An 18,857-nucleotide genomic window follows, 5' to 3' on the forward strand; every position below is an offset into this window, starting at 1 on the left:
AACGTAGCCCCACTCTCTATTACCTATGGGAAGGGAAAGTTTGTGAATCGGTGCCAACCCTTCTTTGTTAAATGGAAACACAATTCAGAGAAAGTTCTATTGGCTGTCAGCAGGAGTGTCCTCTTTCCATGCAAAAGTTGGTATATTCGGAAAAGTGAACACAGGGACATATAAAACATTCACCAAGAGGCCTCCATCTGCGGAGAGGTGTTTATCTTCAGATACATAAGAAGGGGATTCTGACGGAGCAATCCCAGTGTCTGACAAGGAGGCTAGCGAGAGGGAATGTAAAAAAGATATTTAGTAGTAAATGTATTTTTGCTTATAAGCAGCAAATGTTATTATTTGTAAGTAAACTCTAAGCACCTAGGAAATGTTGTCAGGGGCCAACCTTCTAAACCATTTAGCACGGAATTCTGTCTCCAAAAAAGGCATGTGGGAGGGTGGCGTGACCCATCATGAAATCTTCCTCAAAAATCACAGGAGTGAAAAGTTTCTAGAGAATCATGACAGCAATATGGCAGTTCCAGAGAGTCGGAGAAGCTCTGGTTAAAGCCAATCACAACCAACCCCATAGAGTCCAAGCAGAGTGGATTTACTTTTTATGCATTTTTTCTGGACATGGCAGCTTCACCGGCCAGCGGATGATGCAGAGGGTGCTAGTGACTAATAACGTCTCCGGTTCTTCCCCAGTTCTTGTTCACCTTTACTAGTTTTCTATCACCACTGGCTTACAGTGGGTATTGCTCTTCCTCTGTCCTTGTAAGAGGCTTCTTGCTATGAATATCAGTCAAAATCCAGTCAGAAAAACAGAACTCACATTGTTGTTTTTTTTTTTTAACAGAGAGAATTTAATATCGGGAATGAGCTGCACAGGTTTTAGAGTGTTGAAAAAAAGTTTGAGGGGCTCCTGGGTGGCTCAGACGTTAAGCGTCTGCCTTCGGCTCAGGTCATGATCCCAGGGTCCTGAGATGGAACCCCGCATCAGGCTCCCTGCTCAGCGGGAAGCCTGCTTCTCCCTCTCCTTCTGCCCCTCTCCTCTGCTCATGTTCTCTCTCTCTCTCTCTCAAATAAATAAATAATCTTTTTTTAAAAAAGGTTAAAATAATATCTGCAGGAATCAGCCACCACCTCTAGGGCTAGGGGAACAAAGGAAAGAGGTTGGAGTTGTCAGAACCTAGAAAGATGGAGGATTTGCTCTATCGAGGTGGGATCCGCTCCTCTGAGTGGGGGATGCAAGCCAGCTGCTTCTGGTGCCTCTGAGGTGGCATAACGAGACTGATTCTCGGAGTCTAGAAAAGAGCTGGGAAGTACAGTCAGCTACTGCTGCTGGGGTGAAGAGCTACTGTTGCAGCCATGCTGACTGGAAGAGAAAGCAAGCAGGAAGGAGCAAGTGCCTTCTCCCTCCTCTAGCTTTCTGGAATCGCTTTATTTCCCAGACTGTCAGGACCTCTCAGAAATCCAGCTGGCAAAAGAGAAATAGAGTTAGCAGAGTCCCAACCCCAGCATCACAAAGCAATGTCCAAAGGGGTGAGTTTGGAGCTGTGAGACAGTAGCTTAACAACGAGCGCACTGTGCAGTGAAGTGTTAGATTTCCATGTCGTTGTTGTTGCCGGAGTCACTCAGATATGCTTACAGTTTGGATGAAACATTAATTGGAGTGGACTGTTTGCCACAGAGGATTTCATCATTCCTGAATCCGTAAGAAGGTGTTATTGGGAAACCTCAACCAGAGCCGCTCGACGTGTTTCCGAGAGTGATTCTGACTCCCCTCTTGTTGAAGCTTGGGTATTCAATATTCATCACCATTTTTTGCTTTTGTTCAGGCTCAAGTCTGTAGCCTGCCTGCTTCCTTAAATGATTCTGTACACATGGTAAGTGGTCAGGTGGCCAGTCTCCAGAGTTCTGGAAGCATGAAGCCTGAGCTGGGCCATCTGTTGATTGCGTGCTGTTTTGTATCACACACAGGGAAGTGGTGGGCAAAACCCAGAAGCACACTGCAGGCCTAATGAAAATAGGACCAGTTCAGTCTTTCCTCTAAATGTTCATTAGGCCATCTGCTCTTATTAGTAGCCTTATCATTTGGAAACATTACAGAGTTAAGATAAGAGAGACAATCTGTGGAATGCTGGTCTAACTTGAAATGAACTTTTGAGTAGAGCCATCATGAGTTGTGATATTTCTCTTCCCATACAGAACCCTGCCCACTTATATCTTAACATCTCCATGGTGCAATCTTTTAATAGTTCCTTCCTGAATATTATACCAGAAAGAAGGCTTAGCAATAGCTACAGAAATGAAAACATAATCTTGGAGTGGCTGATCAATGAAATCAGACCATTTCATAAAAGCTGTGCAGTCATACTTCTGGCCTGTAAATTGCTTTAGATGCCAAAGGGAATTGGAAGCTTGGTCTATTCTGTCGAGCCAATACTATAATATTAACAACCTGCAACAGACAAGTTTCTGCAACTTCTCAGCAGGAAGAAACTGCAGAATGACTCCAGGAGCTTCTTCTCAGTCCTTGGCTCCTTTGCAGGCAAAGCCTTGGCTCTCAGGAGGACAAGAGCCCCACCCCACAGTGGTCCTCTCTTGCCTGAATTCACTCAGAATCTATGGCCTCCTCACCTGCCTTCACATTTTATTTCGTGATACCTCGGACTGTTCCCTAGTTGTCTTGCCTTCTGTATGCTTGTCTCCCACAGTGCTGAATATACAGTAGGCATTTCATAAATACATGTAATATGAAAAGGAAACAGAGACTCAAAAAGGGAAAAACAGGAAAGCTTCCATGTGCCTCTCCCCACCCACGGAAGTGCTGAAAGGGTTAAGTTCTTTGACTCTAATGATAAAACCCAAGATACAGAGAGATACAAATAGTAAATCGGCAAGTAGCATCATGTACAATATGTTCTTCTTACAATAACAATCAAATTTACAAACAAATTAGCTGTGGAGTCTGAAGGACATTCTGTAGTTCTCACACTGGGCCTTCATCTCCTGCTGATAGATGACTTTGACTGTAAATTGAAAACTGGAAGTGGTTAAACATTCTGTGTATTCACAAGTGCCATTTCCAAAATTGAGGCTTCAGAGAGGAGATGCAAGGAAGGGTCGACGGAAACTCAGAGCAATTATGCCTGTTATTAAGATGAGGTAGTGGCAATTACACAGCAGACTCAGAGAGCGTGTGTACGTGCTGATTGCTCGGAGGGAGCCTGTAAGAACAAACTTTTATAGCACCCATCAGGCCTTGGGTCTCTAGAGGAAGTAGAGATTTTCCGCCACTCTGTCAGTGTGCTTTTGGACAGAGCTTATGGCCCCGGGAACCATCTTGGAAGGGATACATGCTTGTCTTCTTAATGAGCTTGAGTGAGACTCTTAGGTGACAGAATGGCTTCATTCACTGTTTCTTTCCTCGAGGATAACCATTCTCAAGCTTCTTGGCATCAGGACCTCTTTGCACCCCTAAAAATTGTCGGGGACCTCAAAGAACTTTTCTGTATGTGGGTTTTATCTATTAATATTTGCTTTATTAGAAATCAAAACAGTGGGGGGGCGGTGCCTGGCTGGCTCACTCAGTTTAGGTAGAACATGCGACTCGTGATGTCAGGGTTGTGAGTTCAAGCCCCATGTTGGGATAGAGATTACTTAAAAATAAAATCTTAAAAAAAAAAGAAATTAAAACTGTGAATTTTTTCTGAACACAAAGATATGCTAGCCACAGGTACCCTCTGGAGAACTCCACCCACTGTACACTCATGAGAAAGTATTTTAAAAGGCAAATAGTATTATCTAAAAAAAAATAGTTTGACTTCACAGACCTCCTTGAAAGAGTCCCAGGGATCCCCAAAGTGCATAGACCAGAATGGGAATACCATATGTCCTCAATTCTAAGATACCATGGATAGTAAGACATGGCATCAATTTGACAACTTGGGGTGGTATTAGAGAAATGCTCCATTAAATGTATGCAGTGATTAATAAGACACATTCTGACTTCAGGAAAGTTAAAATATGGAGGAAGTAAGAAATGCACTTCTTGGGGCGCCTGGGTGGCTCGGTCATTAAGCATCTGCCTTCGGCTCAGGGCATAATCCCAGGGTTCCTGGGATCGAGCCCCACATCGGGCTCCTCTGATGGGAGCCTGCTTCTTCCTCTCCCACTTCCCCTGCTTGTGTTCCCTCTCTCTCTGGCTGTCAATCTCTCTGTCAAATAAATAAAATCTTAAAAAAAAAAAGAAATGCACTTCTTAAGATTGAAGAAATATGGCAATTTCCACTAACCTCCATGGGTCTCTGGAAACCCAGATTTACTGACTCAAACATGTTGATGAAAAATAGTTTTTCTTACAGCCTATTTGCATTTCATAATTTTTTAAATGCTTTCATGAACTAAAAATGTTACAGTCAATGAGGCACTAATGTTTTCATTCAACAAACATTTGCCAACTGTAACACCGGATTCTGGGAATACAAAAATGAATGAGACCTCACCCCTGCCCTTGAGGACTCACAGACCTAGTACAAGACATAGGAAGGCAAACATGTATTTATAGTATAATGAAGAAGCATTGGATCCAAATGAGTCATGAAGCTTAAGCAGCTTGAAGTACCCAAAGATGGGGCACTGGGTATTCAAGAATGCTTGAGGTTAATCACTAAGTTTAAGCAATTAGTCATCCTCCTAACAAAGGGCTGCCCTAGTGGACTTTGCCATATGTGTCAGTCACTTTCAGACATTAATTTATTTCAATTTAATTTAATTTTGCAAATGCCAATGATCTATCCAGAGACATAGAACTAGAAATCTGTTAGAACCATTTGACCGTAATGGTATAGTCAGTAACACTGGTCAAGAACAGAACCTAACAGAACATTTTCTTCATTGTGATTAGATTAAACTGAAAATAGCAGAAACCCAACTCCCCAATATAACGGTGACACAGGCATGACAGCAGCCAGACTAGAGGTATAGTGCAGGACTAGGATGGCAGCTCTATAAGATCATCAGGGACCTGGGCTTCTGGATACTTCATGGTCTAAGACATCTGCCAACAATCTCAATCAATATATTCATATTACAGAATGGAAGGAAGGACAGAAAGAGGCCCCTTCCAATTGGGTCAGCTCTCATTATATAGCCATTGAAAATATCAATTTAAAAGTGTGAATACTTTAAAAAAAAAGGTGGGGGGTGCCTGGGTGGCTCAGTCAGTTAAGCATCTGACTCTGGATTTTGGCTCAGGTCAGAGTCAGGAGTTCGAGCCCCATGTCTGGCTCCACACTGGGCATGGAGCCTGCTTAAGATTCTCTCTCTCCCTCTCTGCCCCTCCCCTGCCCCCCTCAAAAAATAATAATAATAATTAAATAAATAAGAGTGTGGATACTTCCACGCTTCCTCTTATATCTTATTGCCTTGAACTTTATCACATGGCTACAGAGAATTGCAAACAAGACTGGAACATCTTCTATTGTAGACAACAGTGTGCCCAGATTAAAAAAAAAAAATTGGGGGTTTACTACTAAGGAAGAAAGAGTGAATGAATGATAGGGTAGGCCTAGAACTAGTAGTCGCTGCCACAGGCATCGTAGTAACCATAAATTTAACATTTTGTTTTGACCCTGATACTGTCTGAGCTTTTCAAATTTATAAAAGCCATCTAGAGAAAGTTTGGGGTTTTCTGCAGTTGGAAAGCAAAATGACACCTTTCAGAATGATGGCCCCTATTGATCTTGCTTTTAAAAAGTAGAAATTATGAGCAGATGAAATACACCAGGACTGCTTTGAAGCTTTTCGTTGTTTGTTTTGCTTTGCTTTGTTCCCCCACTACCAAACTGTAGTTTAAGAACATTGGAGTAGATGTAATTTTAATCTGTAGGCTCTGTAGCAGAATGATTCCAAAGATCAGTCCACTGTAACTCTTAATTAGATTGATCCTGACTATTCATCTGCAATGAATAATGTACTTAAATGTCCGTTATTCTGATTGGGCAGCCATGAAGACAGACCATGCTGATGCATTTGACCAAAGGTTGAGAGGTTCCTCAAACTCTCCAGCTGCTATTCAGAGAAACACAAGAGTGTGGATCTGAGAAAATGGGAAATAATTTGCCAGTTGACAAGTCCATGTAATCCTGGTGTATTTCATCTTCTAATAATTTCCACTTTTTAAAAGCAAGATCAATAAGAGCCATCACTCTCAAAGGTGTCATCTTGCTTTCCAACTGCAGGAAACCAAACTTGGTCCAGACGGCTTTTTCCCCCTTTTATAAATTTGAAGAAGCTCAGACAGTATCAGTGTCAAGAAATGAGACGGCCATTTGAAAACTGACAAAAAGTGATGCTAACAATCTGGAGTTGTCAGCTTTTAGAAGCATGGGGAAATCTAACATGGAGTTGGCAGAACACCTGGCAGAGAGCGCTCAGTCCCGTCACTGTATCTTCCCCAGGGCTGGCATACTACAGAAGAGATAATCATACATTTCCTGGAAATTCCTACTGAAGATGCCTCAGAGATCAAAATCAAACAGAGTCGTTTTTCAAATGAGCCATAAGGCTGAAAATGTAAAGGACGGAGATTAGAAGTGTTATGTTTGGGATGGGGAGACGGGGCCTTTTGGGAAACAACTGGTTTCTGCAGCACAAACTTCAGGAAAAGCAGTTATGAGCACTTGGTGGCAATTGTAAAGTATAGTAACAGTCATGATATATGTTCCTGAGGCTCTTTCACGAAAGTCAGTTTCTTGAAATTGATGGAATGGAACAGAAGTAGTCTACTACTCTATGTTGCTAGCAACCCCTTGTAGGTACCAGAAAATAAAGGAAATGAACTCAGCAAAAGACTATAAACTCTGTGAAGGCAGGACCCAGTCTGTCTTGGTTAGACTGGCTCCCTAGTGCTTACCATAGTGCCTAAAATAGATATTTGTTAGTAGAAAAAAGGAAAATAATTAAAGTAGCATGCTCTGCACTTGGAATTGCACCAAGAAGGCTGTTACAAATAACTGGGGAATGCAAAGAATAAGCTAAAGTATTAGCCATGAAATTGGCTGACATGTATGTGAAATAACATACCCCTATATAAGCCAAATTTCTTGGAAGACACATAGCTTAGAAGGATTCTTAAGAAATGGAATCAATGAACAGGGGGGAAATGGCTGGTGACACAGAAGCAGGGGGAACTTTGAAAGACCGTCTACTGTATGACTGCATTCTAAAGTTCACAAGATAACCAAGAAGGAGGACATTGCAATAGTCAGGGACCAGAAGAAATTCAGGCATGTTCCGTGATAAATAATAAGTAGGCCTTTACAGAGCTCTTTCTGTGTACCAGGTGCTATGCTAAACGCTTTATGTAGATTTTTTTCAGTTCCTATAATAAATGGTTGAGAGGAAATATTATTACTGTACCCAATTTCTAGATGAGTAAACTGAGGCTCAGGTTAACTGATTTGCTGCAATGTTGGCTCTGTCTGGAGGTATTTGTGGTTGTCACAGTTCAGGGAGTGGTGCCACTGACATCTAGTGAATAAAAGCCAGAGGCGCTGCTAAACATCACACAATGCACAGGACGGCCCCCACAAAAAAGAATGATCTGGCCCCAAATGACAATCATGCCTCAGTGGAAAAGTTTAAACCCTGTCCCTGGCAAACATTTAAACATCCTCTATCACCACTATATACCTTACTTCGACTCTATGCCCTAGTAACCCAGACCCATGTTATTTCCCCCACTCCCATATGGTTTCATGTTCCTGTTTTCCATTCACTCTTTTCCCTCTGCTGAAATCACTTCTCCCCCTTTGCTTCACCTCGGTACCTTAGCTTCATCCTTCAAGATGAAGCTGACGTTTCTCTTCTAGGAGTTATTGTCCTCCTCCCCCGTGTTCCCATGTCATTCTGGGCATACGTCTGTCATGGCCCTTAACCACATTATATTGAAATGAGCTGTTTCTGGATCTGCCTTCCCCCACTTGACTGTGAGCTAGTCAAAGGCAGGGACCTGTTTCCTTTCCCTTGATAACAGTGCCTGGCACAGAGTAGGCACCCACAATGCATTGAACCAAAAGATGACAAGTGACAGAGACAAAGACAAATCACTCGACTTATAAGCTTTGACCTTCTTGGCCAAAGAGAACAACCCTTACATGGAGTCAAATGAGGTAAAGGGGAAGCCAGGATTGGTGAGGAGAACGTGGAGAAATGTGTCCAGTCTTCTAGCTGAAGAATCAGATGGCATAGGGGCTAAGAGCATCTATCCAGAAATGGAGATATCAGTCGTTTCTTTCTCAAGTGATTGCTCCAAGCATATAAAGTGATAATCCATGCAAAGAGCCTGACACACAGGAAGCACTCAGTAAACAGTAGTTACTTTTATTAAAGGCTCAGATGAGTGGGCCTGTAATTTTATAGGTGTTATTGATTAGGATCCATTCAAAGGAAGGGGAAGCACCTATTTATATTTTAAAAGTAAGTCAATTTAAAGAAAAATATTAAGTCAATAATGGTGCAGGTGGTGGATAGGCAGGGCAAAATTTGTAAAGACATTATGTGGACAACTGAAGTCTGGTAAACAGAACAGAAAGGGCACTGCGTTGAATGGCACATGGACTAGATCCCTTCTAGCTCTAAAGGTCTATGACTTTGAAACCATCATTAATGTTAATCCCGTTTACCATCCCTTACTCTGCCCAGGCACTGCGCTGAGCACCTAGTATCACTATCTCATTTAATCCACACAGTGACTCTAACAGAGAGACTGTTGCTAGCCTCTTTTTCTTATGGAAGATGAGGAAACCAGACACTCATAGAGGATACCTCATTTGCCTATGGTGGCACACAGTACAGGAAGGAACCAGCCTTCAAACTGTTAGGAAGAGCCCAAGTGTACAAATTATGGTCTGTGTCAACAGTGTGGGATTAAGTATACAATTGAGGAATTTTCTAGTTTAGTCTGAGGGCTCATATTAAAATACTGCATTTACACATGGATTTTCCCCCATAGGACTCTGCTGCTTCATATACTGTTAGCTTCGGTCGAAATTAGCTGGATCTTTAAACCAGCCATGGGATTGGCTGACCTGAGAGTCAAGTTCCTTCAAGGCACATTTTCAATTAGCAGAGGAAGACATAGTGCTGTCAAGGCTTGACATCCAGACCAAGAGCTCCTTTCTGCTCAGGGTTATTTCTCAGGGCCCGTTGTTGGGAGATGGGCACATTCCCCCAGCTGGTGGCTACACCAATGACCTTTAATGCCAGTTTAGCATAAATATATTTTGACATTTCAAACAAATTAATGTATTTTTACAAGGTGGGGCAACCACCACAAATTAGGTCAAATGGTTTGCCTGTAGGCCTGGTCACAGGCAGAGATTCCAGAACTTCCCTGCTGCTCCATCTCTTTCTGCTCCCACCCCCAAAAGAAATGTTTCTTTGTCCCTGGAAGCCACTCGGACGAATGCCAGCAACTCTCAGGGATTAACCTTAGCCCTGCCTTGATAACTTAGAATTCTAGGGTCTCTGCAACTAACAGATGCTAATTCTGACTGCCAGAATCAGCTCAAGGACTCGTTCCATATGTTATGTTGTGGGTTAGGGAAATGCCTCGGTAGTAAATGTGGTGGTTCTATTGTGTGGGTATAAAGCACCAGTTCCTTGAAAAATTACCTGAAAATGGGAGTATTGAACATGAGAAGGCTGTAAAAGGAACTGACAACCTGAGGTAGGTGAAAAGGTGCAGGTTCTGAAAAGGCAGACCTTGGATTACTAAGTAGCCACACATCTTTCATTTGAGCAGATTTCATAGACAAGCTGCCCAGCCAACTCAAATGGGAATTAAAGGGATTCTGTGTAGCTGGTATAGAAAGTGTTTCAGAAGCACAAAGGCCACTTTAGTCACAGGAAACTGCCAGAGGGTGACTTATTTGATGGAAAAGAAAACAAACAGACACAATAGCTGGTGTATTTTTGAGGCGATATTAAATCTAATAAACATGACACCAATAGTATTGACTTAAATCGGGTTGGGCGAGTTGGAGAATTTAACAGCTTATCTTCCAGCTACCAGCCTTTATCTCAGAGGCATCCTTGACAGCAGAGAACAGAGTCCAAAACATGTCCTTCTCTGACTCCTGCCAGGTGTGCGCCGTCCCCGGCCTCTGCCCTGGCCTCAGCTCTCAGAGTGGAGATAATTAGAACGTCATTTCTGCCAGCTTTGTTTTTTCTGGGTCACTGACTTCAGACTTGATCAAAATAGGAGTGCTGTGCTGAAATAAATTCATTTCCTCTTCCTCAGCCAGCCCCAGGTTGTTTCCACAGGACCGGCACACACACACACAGCTGCTGTACGGGGGCGACAGTGTATATGGAGGCCCAGAGCGAGGGCACATGGCGGAGGAGGCAGCACCCTCCACAGCAGTGGGCTCCCCCTCTCTCGGTCGCAGGGCGCTGACAGGCACAGGCCTCAGACAGACGTGCTGAGGAACACATCACAGCAAACTGCTCTGGGAGCTGTTAACGCTGGTGTTTAATGTTTATCCAATGGCCTCAGTCTGAAAGGCTCTGTAGAACATGCATAACACAGCTCAGCTTTATACTCCATTAGCATTCAAACTCCTAGCTGCCCAGAGGCATATGGTACTGACCACGGAAGGCCAGTCTATGTGGAGGCTGAGGGCACGCAGAGACATGGGGGCGGAATGAGGTTGCTGGGTGTCTGGGAGAGACACTCGGAAACAGGGACAGAGAGCCCCAAGTGCTACAGGGGGAAGGCTAAAGACGACCTTTGTCTTTGTTACAACATCACCAGTTGCCCACCATTAAGAGGCAAAATGAGAGGGAAGACCTGTCTCACACTGGCCTTTGTCCACTTCATTACTGACTGAGCGTAAGGCCTCTTCCAGCCGGGGATGGAGTGGGGCTCCCCTCGCAGTGGCAGTCCAGATCTTGTTTTCAGACTTGCAGATTCAGTGAGAAAAACAAAAGCTTCCTGGGGCTTTCACTCAAGGCGAGAAGAGGAGCCACGTTTCTGTTACTATTTTGGCCAGGAATGGCCCAGATTTGTCTGCCTTTGTCCAACCTAGGGGAAGGGCAATAAAGGTATAGAGTAAGTGGGTGGTGGGGTGGAGAGTGCATGGAACACAGTTCTCTGAGAAGTGCCCAGTGATAAATAGCTCTTGAGGAGATGTCAAGGCAGATGCTGGGCTGACCGCTGTGTCCAGGAAGGAACTAGAGTGGAGCTGAGTTTGGTTGGCCTGTATGTCCCAAGCACCTAGCACAGCATCTGACCCAAGATACAACACACACACACACACACACACACACACACACACACGTCCTTTTGCTTCTAACTGCCCTTAACAAGTCTTAAATCCATCTTCTTCTCTCCATCCCCACTGCTACCACCCTAATTCAGGCACTAGCACCCCCCACTTGGACCACTGAATGAGCCTCCTAACTGCGGGCCTGCCTCTTCTCCTGCCTCCTTTTCTGTTATCATATCAGCAGCAGCCAGTGTGATTCCTCTAGAACCCAGATACATCACACTCCTACTTAAAGCCTTTAGTGGTTTCTCACAGCCATCAGAATAAAGCTGCACATACACATCCCTCCATTACCTGGTGTATTAGTGGGCTAGGACTTCTGTAACAAAATACCATAGGGGCGCCTGGGTGGCGCGGTCAATTGAGTGTCTGACTCTTGGTTTCTGCTCAGGTTGTGATCTCAGAGTCATGGGATCGGGCCCTGCATCAGGCTCCCAAACTCAGCACGGAGTCGGCTTGAGATTCTCTCTCCCTCTCCCTCTGCTCTTCCCACTCCTGCTCGCTCTCTGTAAAATAAATAAATAAATCTTTTTTTAAAAATACCATAGACTGGATGTCTTTAACAAGAGAAATTTATTTTCCCCAGTTCTGGAGACTATAAGCTCGAGATGAAGGTGTTGGCAGCTTGGTTTCTCTTGAGGCCTCTTTCCCTGGCTTGCAGATGGCCGTCCTCTTACCGTGTCCTCATGTGGGCTTTTTCTCTATGCATTCACACTCCTGGTGTCTCTTTGGTGTCTCTTCCTCTTCTTATAAGCCCCACCCTCATGATCTCTTTTAATTCTAATTACCTCTTTGGAGGTTCTGTTGCCAAATGCAGTCACAGTAGGGGTTGCATGAATTTAGGGGGGGAAACAATTCAATCCATAATACATAGCCACTGATTACCTCCTGCTTCTCATTGCTTACTACTCCCATACACTCAGCATATATTAGCCTTACTGAATTGTTTATAGTAACCTGGATGGGCCACACTGTCTTTAAACTCTGGACCTTTACCCATGCTGCTCCCTCTCCCTGGGATTGCTTTCACTGCTGCTCCCACCCAGTCCTCCTGTTTTCACCCCATTTCTCTCCTGCTGGTCATTTCAGGTAGTACCTTCTCTGAGAATACCCTGTTTTTTAATGTGGCCCCTGATTTTTCATGTGGGTGAAGTGCTCTTATGCCCTCTCTGCTGCTTCTTTCTCATAACATGGGGAATAATTGCCTAATGGCCCTTCCAAGGGCTCCACCAGACCATGAATCATTTGAGGGCAGAGGCTGTGTCATAGCATTCTTTTGAATCCCCAAAGCCTAGCACAAGGCTTAACCCAAAGAAGGTACTCAGCAAATATGCAATGAAAGAACAAATAACCCGTTTGCAAGAAAAGGGAGATGTGGAGTGAGCCAGGTCAAACTAGGTGGCCGTGCATTGCGACTTAGGATTCCACGTCACCGGCTGATAAACAGTACCTGAGTGTTCCACGAGATGGATGCTAGGTCTGTGCTAATGGAAGGTCCTGTCCCCAAAGGTTGCTGTTACAGTAAAATCGAATTTCTCTGGCACTGTGTTTTCCAGAAGCCTCTTTGACTTTGCTCTTCTGTATATCTACAGGACAGTGAGAGAGATCTGTATGTCTTAGTGATGCAGAAGCCCTAGAGCATTGGTCCTCAAACTTAAGTGTGCATCAGAAGATGCTGGAAGGCTTATTAAAACACAGATAACTGGGTCCCACCCCCAGAGTTTCTGATTCAATAGGTCTAGGTTAGGGTCTGAGAATTTGCATTTCTAACAAGTTCCCCGATGATGCTGTTGCTACTGGTCTGGAGACCACACTCTGAAAAACACTGCTCTAAGGGATCCTTCTGGAATTATTGAAAATGAATTTTCATTATGTTGGAAATGGTATAAATGATAAATATGTTTCCCAAAACATTTGATCAACCATCCTCCCCCAACTTTGCCAGACAACACCAACGTTACTGAAATTCATGAGACGGGAGAACCAATAAGCCGATTTTTCTTTCAAGGTAAAACTGTGCCTGGAAAGATATTGTAACCTAATGGTGTGTGTTCTGCTCTTTTTGCAGGTGCGATTAGAGTGGCCAACAGACCTTGCAGTCAATCCCATGGACAATTCATTGTATATCTTGGATAACAACATTGTGCTGCAAATTTCTGAGAACAGGCGCGTGCGGATCATTGCAGGGCGCCCCATTCACTGCCAGGTGCCAGGCATCGATCATTTCTTGGTCAGCAAGGTGGCAATTCACTCCACTCTGGAGTCAGCCAGGGCCATCAGCGTCTCCCACAGCGGGCTGCTCTTCATAGCTGAAACAGACGAGAGGAAAGTAAACCGCATTCAGCAAGTCACCACCAACGGAGAAATCTCCATCATAGCCGGTGCCCCTACTGACTGTGACTGCAAAATTGATCCCAACTGTGACTGTTTTTCAGGTATGACCTTTTTAGCAATTCACCAGCTCCCTCTCTCTGTAAAAGAAAAACGCACATCAGAAAGGCCAAAAGGAAAACCAAAGTGTTATTTGTGAACATGAGTGAACATGAGTGTGAGCGAGTGGAGAAAGCGATGCACTGGGGCCACATAGCCTAGTATCTGGTCATTGCTCTGCAACCAACTGACCAAGTGACCCTGAGAAAGGGTCGCTAGCTTACCTCATCTGTCAGAGATGTCACTTACCTAGTTATATCACCTTGCTGTACTGAGGATAAGCTACTATAACAAAAGTTTGATACTCAAGTTAAAATCACTATATGAATGTAAGATCATGACACTATTTGTACTTTGGAGAAAAGGAAACACGGTAAAACCTGCAGTTACTGATTTAGCTAAGGAAAAAATTACTTCCCCTAAGCGACTGGTTTCCAAATTAATAGTGTTTGCTATTTGAAACCCAGAGAGGGGTGTCTGGGTGGCTCAGTCTGTTAAGTGCCCAACTCTTGATCTCAGCTCAGGTCTTGATCTCAGGGTCGTGAGTTCACACCCAGTGTGTAGCCTACTTTAAAAAAAAAATCTGAAACCCAAAGAGACTAGAGCAGACTGCTTTGAAGATAACACGGGCAAAATAAATTCCCATAGTGGAGGGTTCTCAGGACATCAGTCTACTACTTAGACTGTTTTAAAAATGTCCAGGGATGCCTGGGTGGCTCAGTCAGTTAAGAGTCTGCCTTTGACTCAGGTCATGATCTCAGGGTCCTGGGATCAAATCCCGCATCAGCTCCTTGCTCAGCAGGGAGCCTGCTTCTCCCTCTGCCTGCCATTCCCCCTGCTTGTACTCTCTCTCTCTCTGACAAATACATAAGTAAAATCTTTAAAAATAAATCAATAATGTCCAAAATTTTCTTCCTAGCCAATAGTGCCCTTTACTTCCAACTGAAATAAATTAATTAATTAATTTATTTATTTATTTACCTTTCCCCAAAACATGGAATAGATATTTCAGATAGCAAACGCTCCTCTAAATGTCAATAAATACATTTATTGCTGGGATGTGGAAATCCCTCCATGCTACCTGCAGTCCTGTTAAACTGCTCATCTGGGCCCAAATGATTCTCTTAACCTTTGCCTTTTCTTGGGCCAGAGGAATCAAGAATGAGCAACTTGGTCGATACGACTTTTGATCAATATTTCCAATGTTTTCCTGGACAATTAGTTTTATACTTATTTTGCTAATTTATATCTTTCATTCAAGGCAAATCCAATGTTTATGCCAGCTATCAAATTTGATGTTCTGAATCGTTGTTGCACTTACAGACTTAGTGTACTTTGACAATGTGACAATGGAAATTAGCCAAAGAAAGACCCTGCAGGCACAGTAAAGAATCGGAAAGTCCTGAGGAAGGTAGATTCACAAGCACTGACAGGCATAACTCTCATGGATTTCCAGCCCCATTTTGTGTGGCTTCCCTTATTTGCTGTTTTTGTGTCTTGTGAGAAGTAGATACTGAGCAGCAGGATTGATGATTTCACAAAACTGCTGTTAACTGAGATAGTCGCATCTCACTCTGCATCTTCACTGGTACTGACTCAAGAATTCTGAATAAGTTTCAAATTTGTCAAGGGAGGGGCATGCGGAGAATAAGGATTCACTGATTGTTCCCTTTCAAATGATTCTTTTCTTTTAAAGGTTTTATTTTTAAGTAATCTCTACGTGGGGCTCAAACCCACATAGTGGGGCTACGAATGTGGGGCTCGAACCCACAACCCAAGATCAAGAGTCACATGCTCCACTGACCAAGCCAGCCAGGCACTCCTAAAATAATTCTTGATGCACAGTGATTTTTTAAATAATATTTTTATTATATTATGTTAGTCACCATACAGTACATCCCTAGTTTTTGATGTAAAGTTCCATGAGTCATTACTTGCGTGTAACACCCAGTGCTGCACAGTGATTTCTGTATATGGTTATGTTCTTACAAATGCTTGTGATGACAATGATTAAAATGGTGGTCTTTCTCTCACAGGTGATGGTGGCTATGCCAAAGATGCAAAGATGAAAGCCCCTTCCTCCTTAGCAGTGTCACCTGATGGTACCCTATATGTCGCAGACCTTGGGAATGTTCGAATTCGTACCATTAGCAGGAACCAAGCCCACCTGAATGACATGAACCTTTATGAGATTGCTTCACCTGCTGACCAGGAGCTCTACCAGTTCACTGTCAATGGAACCCACCTGCACACTTTGAACTTGATAACAAGGGACTATGTGTATAATTTCACCTACAATGCCGAGGGTGACTTAGGTGCAGTTACCAGCAGCAATGGCAACTCTGTGCACATTCGCCGTGATGCAGGCGGGATGCCCCTTTGGCTTGTGGTGCCTGGCGGGCAGGTGTACTGGCTGACCATAAGCAGCAATGGAGTCCTGAAAAGAGTGTCAGCCCAAGGCTATAATCTGGCCTTGATGACCTATCCAGGAAACACGGGGCTTTTGGCTACCAAAAGTAACGAAAATGGATGGACAACTGTTTACGAGTAAGTTTCTCATTCTCAACATAGGCTTTGTTAGGCTTTTTTTTTTTTTCGAAATTGTATTATAGTGGCAAAATGGCTTAGTAATTGCTGGGTGTTGCATGCTATTTTCTCCTAAGAACCAATATAAAAAATAAAAAGTCAAGGAGAAAATTTTACCTAACTCCTAGGGTTCAAACCCATTTCTCCAGAGTAGTTTTGCAGAGCATAATAATAAAAACATAGACTGAATGAAGAATCAGGTGTGGCACTGCGGGAGACAGGAATGAGCTAGAAGCCTGAGTACTCGAGAAATTTACAGCATAGCTGGGAAAACAAGGTAAAATTTCATTTAAATAACAAAACTAAGAAAATAGTTCTAAAGCAACAAAGAAGCAGTGTGGTTTAAGTAGTATTTATTAATTCCTGTGGGGTTTAATGAATGAACAAATGAATGTGTGCCCAGCCCAGCACAGCCCAACTCAGTATAAGTTGCTGTGGGAGGTAATAGATGTTAGAATGTAAGAAGTGGACCCTGGCAAGCAAGTGCAAACGGGAGAGGCCGCATGCCATTGGCTGCTTTGGTGAGATGTGGAGCCAGACGCTCGTGCACAGGCCTGGGCTTCCTCGGTTTCCCTGCCCAAGTCAGAGAACCTGGCACAGGCTGGCATTCACAGACTGGATCTGTAATGACTTCGTTTCACTGGGAATTAGCACAGGGTGTGTCTGACAGCAAGCTACTAGGAAGTGTCATGACATAGAAAGAGACCATTGTCCTTGCCTTTCTAAGCAGGGACAGCCTTGTTTGCAGGTCAACTCATTTAGAAAGCTAGTCTGCCAACACTTGGCAAGCATCTTTTCCACAAAAGGGAATTGCTGAATTTTGAAGCAACATACTGAGTGAAGATAATCTATGGAATCTGAACCCAGAGTCTGAAATGGCATTAAAGTTGAGAAGTGTGACGAGTGGAAATGTTAATATGAGGGGTTCTATTCTGTGAGGGTGACTACTCTGTGAGGATGCAGAGAATATGAAGAGGACATGTCCAATCCCATGAAAGCCTCCTGGGGAAAGGGACAAAATAATTGGCCTTCACATTTTGGATCGTTTCCCAAAGAAATGCCACTTATACAAAAAAGCTGGACAGCTATTTTAGTTTCACTTAGAAATATGTATTCAGTTGTTTCTGTTGCAAGTCTTACTCTATTGTTTGAAAAAATTCTCCTACATCTTAATAAGAGTAATAAAAGCCACTTTTCACTGAAGCTTTACTTTATGCCAAGTAGCAGGCTGAGTGATTTACATACCTTATTTTATTAGATCCCCAAAATAACAACATGGGATAGATGCTCCTGGTATGCCATTTTATGGATGAGGAAACTGAGGCACAGAATGGTTAACTTGTCCTGATTCACACAGATGTCCAGGTTTCAAACTCCCAACAGTCTGACTCAAGAGCCCCAATTTTTAAATATACCACCCTGAAGAAGATGAAGTTTCTAATGAGAATATCTTTTTCAAAAATTCATGCAAGATCACACCACAGCTGAAATTAGACAACTATTTTGAAAGCTAATGGTTGACTTCAGTTAAGCAACAAGAAATGGCTGAAGTATTAACAAGTTTTCAAAATAGCCAGTTCAGCCATTCGTTCATTCAGTCATCAATTCATTACACTGTACACTTTGCATATATACAATTTATTTGTCAACTATACTTCAATAAAGCTAGAGGGGAAAAAAGCAAAAACTCACTAGTTCATTTATTTATTCAACAAATATTTACTGAGCACCTACTCTGTGCCAGGCAGTATAGCTGTGAACAAAACAGATAAAAATTCCTACCTTCAGGGCACCTGGCCGGCTCAGTCGGTAGAGCATAAGACTCTTGATCTCGGGGTCATGACTTCAAGCCCCATGTTGGGTGTGGAGCCTACTTAAAATTTTAAAAAAAATTTTTAAATCTCTACCTTCGTAGAGCTTACATTATACTGGAGGGAGACAAGTAAAATGTACAGAACTTCAGATGGTGATAAGTTCTGGGGGAAAATAAAGCAGGGTAAGGGAGATCAAGAGTGTGAGGCAGAAGGGGTTTTTCTTTTGGGTGCATGGTTGGAGAAGGCCTTATTACCATGGTGACATTTGAGTAAATACCTGTAGGACATGAGGGAGTACGCCATATGGATGTCTATGGGAAGGGAAGAGAGAACATTGTAGACAGAGTGAACAGCAAGTGCAAAGGTCCTGCAGCAGGAGCCAACCTGACGTGTTCGAGGAATACTAAGGCAGCCACTGTGGCTGGAATGGAGTAAGAATAGTGGGAGTTAAATCAGTGAAGTGGCCGGGGCTACATCATGTAGGGCCTTGTAGTCCTCTGTAAAGACTTTGACTTTTACTCTGAAGTAAGATGTGGAACCACTGGAGAGTTTTAAGTAAAGGAATGACAGAATCTGACTTGCATTTTTTTAAAAAATTAGTCTGTATTGAAGATATCAGACTGTATGGTGGAAACAGGGGAGCCCAATGGTGGAAAGGGGAGAGGTTTGCAATACTCCAGACAGAAGGTGGTGACTTAGACCA

The 18,857-nt window shown here is 43.3% G+C and overlaps 1 protein-coding gene across 1 annotated transcript in view; it reads left to right on the top strand.

Moving 5' to 3' along the window:
* Window positions 1–18,857, top strand: part of TENM1 (teneurin transmembrane protein 1) — a 760,590-nt gene that overhangs the window by 702,189 nt on the left and 39,544 nt on the right. The window contains exons 25-26 of the mRNA XM_087860146.1: window positions 13,393–13,759; window positions 15,791–16,301. Of these exons, the coding sequence (XP_087716272.1) occupies window positions 13,393–13,759; window positions 15,791–16,301 (878 nt within the window). The remainder of the gene's footprint in view (window positions 1–13,392; window positions 13,760–15,790; window positions 16,302–18,857) is intronic.

The sequence above is a fragment of the Ursus americanus genome, chromosome X (assembly GCF_024610735.1).
Source record: "Ursus americanus isolate L20-20 chromosome X, mUrsAme1.1.p, whole genome shotgun sequence".
NCBI classification, from domain to species: Eukaryota; Metazoa; Chordata; class Mammalia; order Carnivora; family Ursidae; genus Ursus; species Ursus americanus.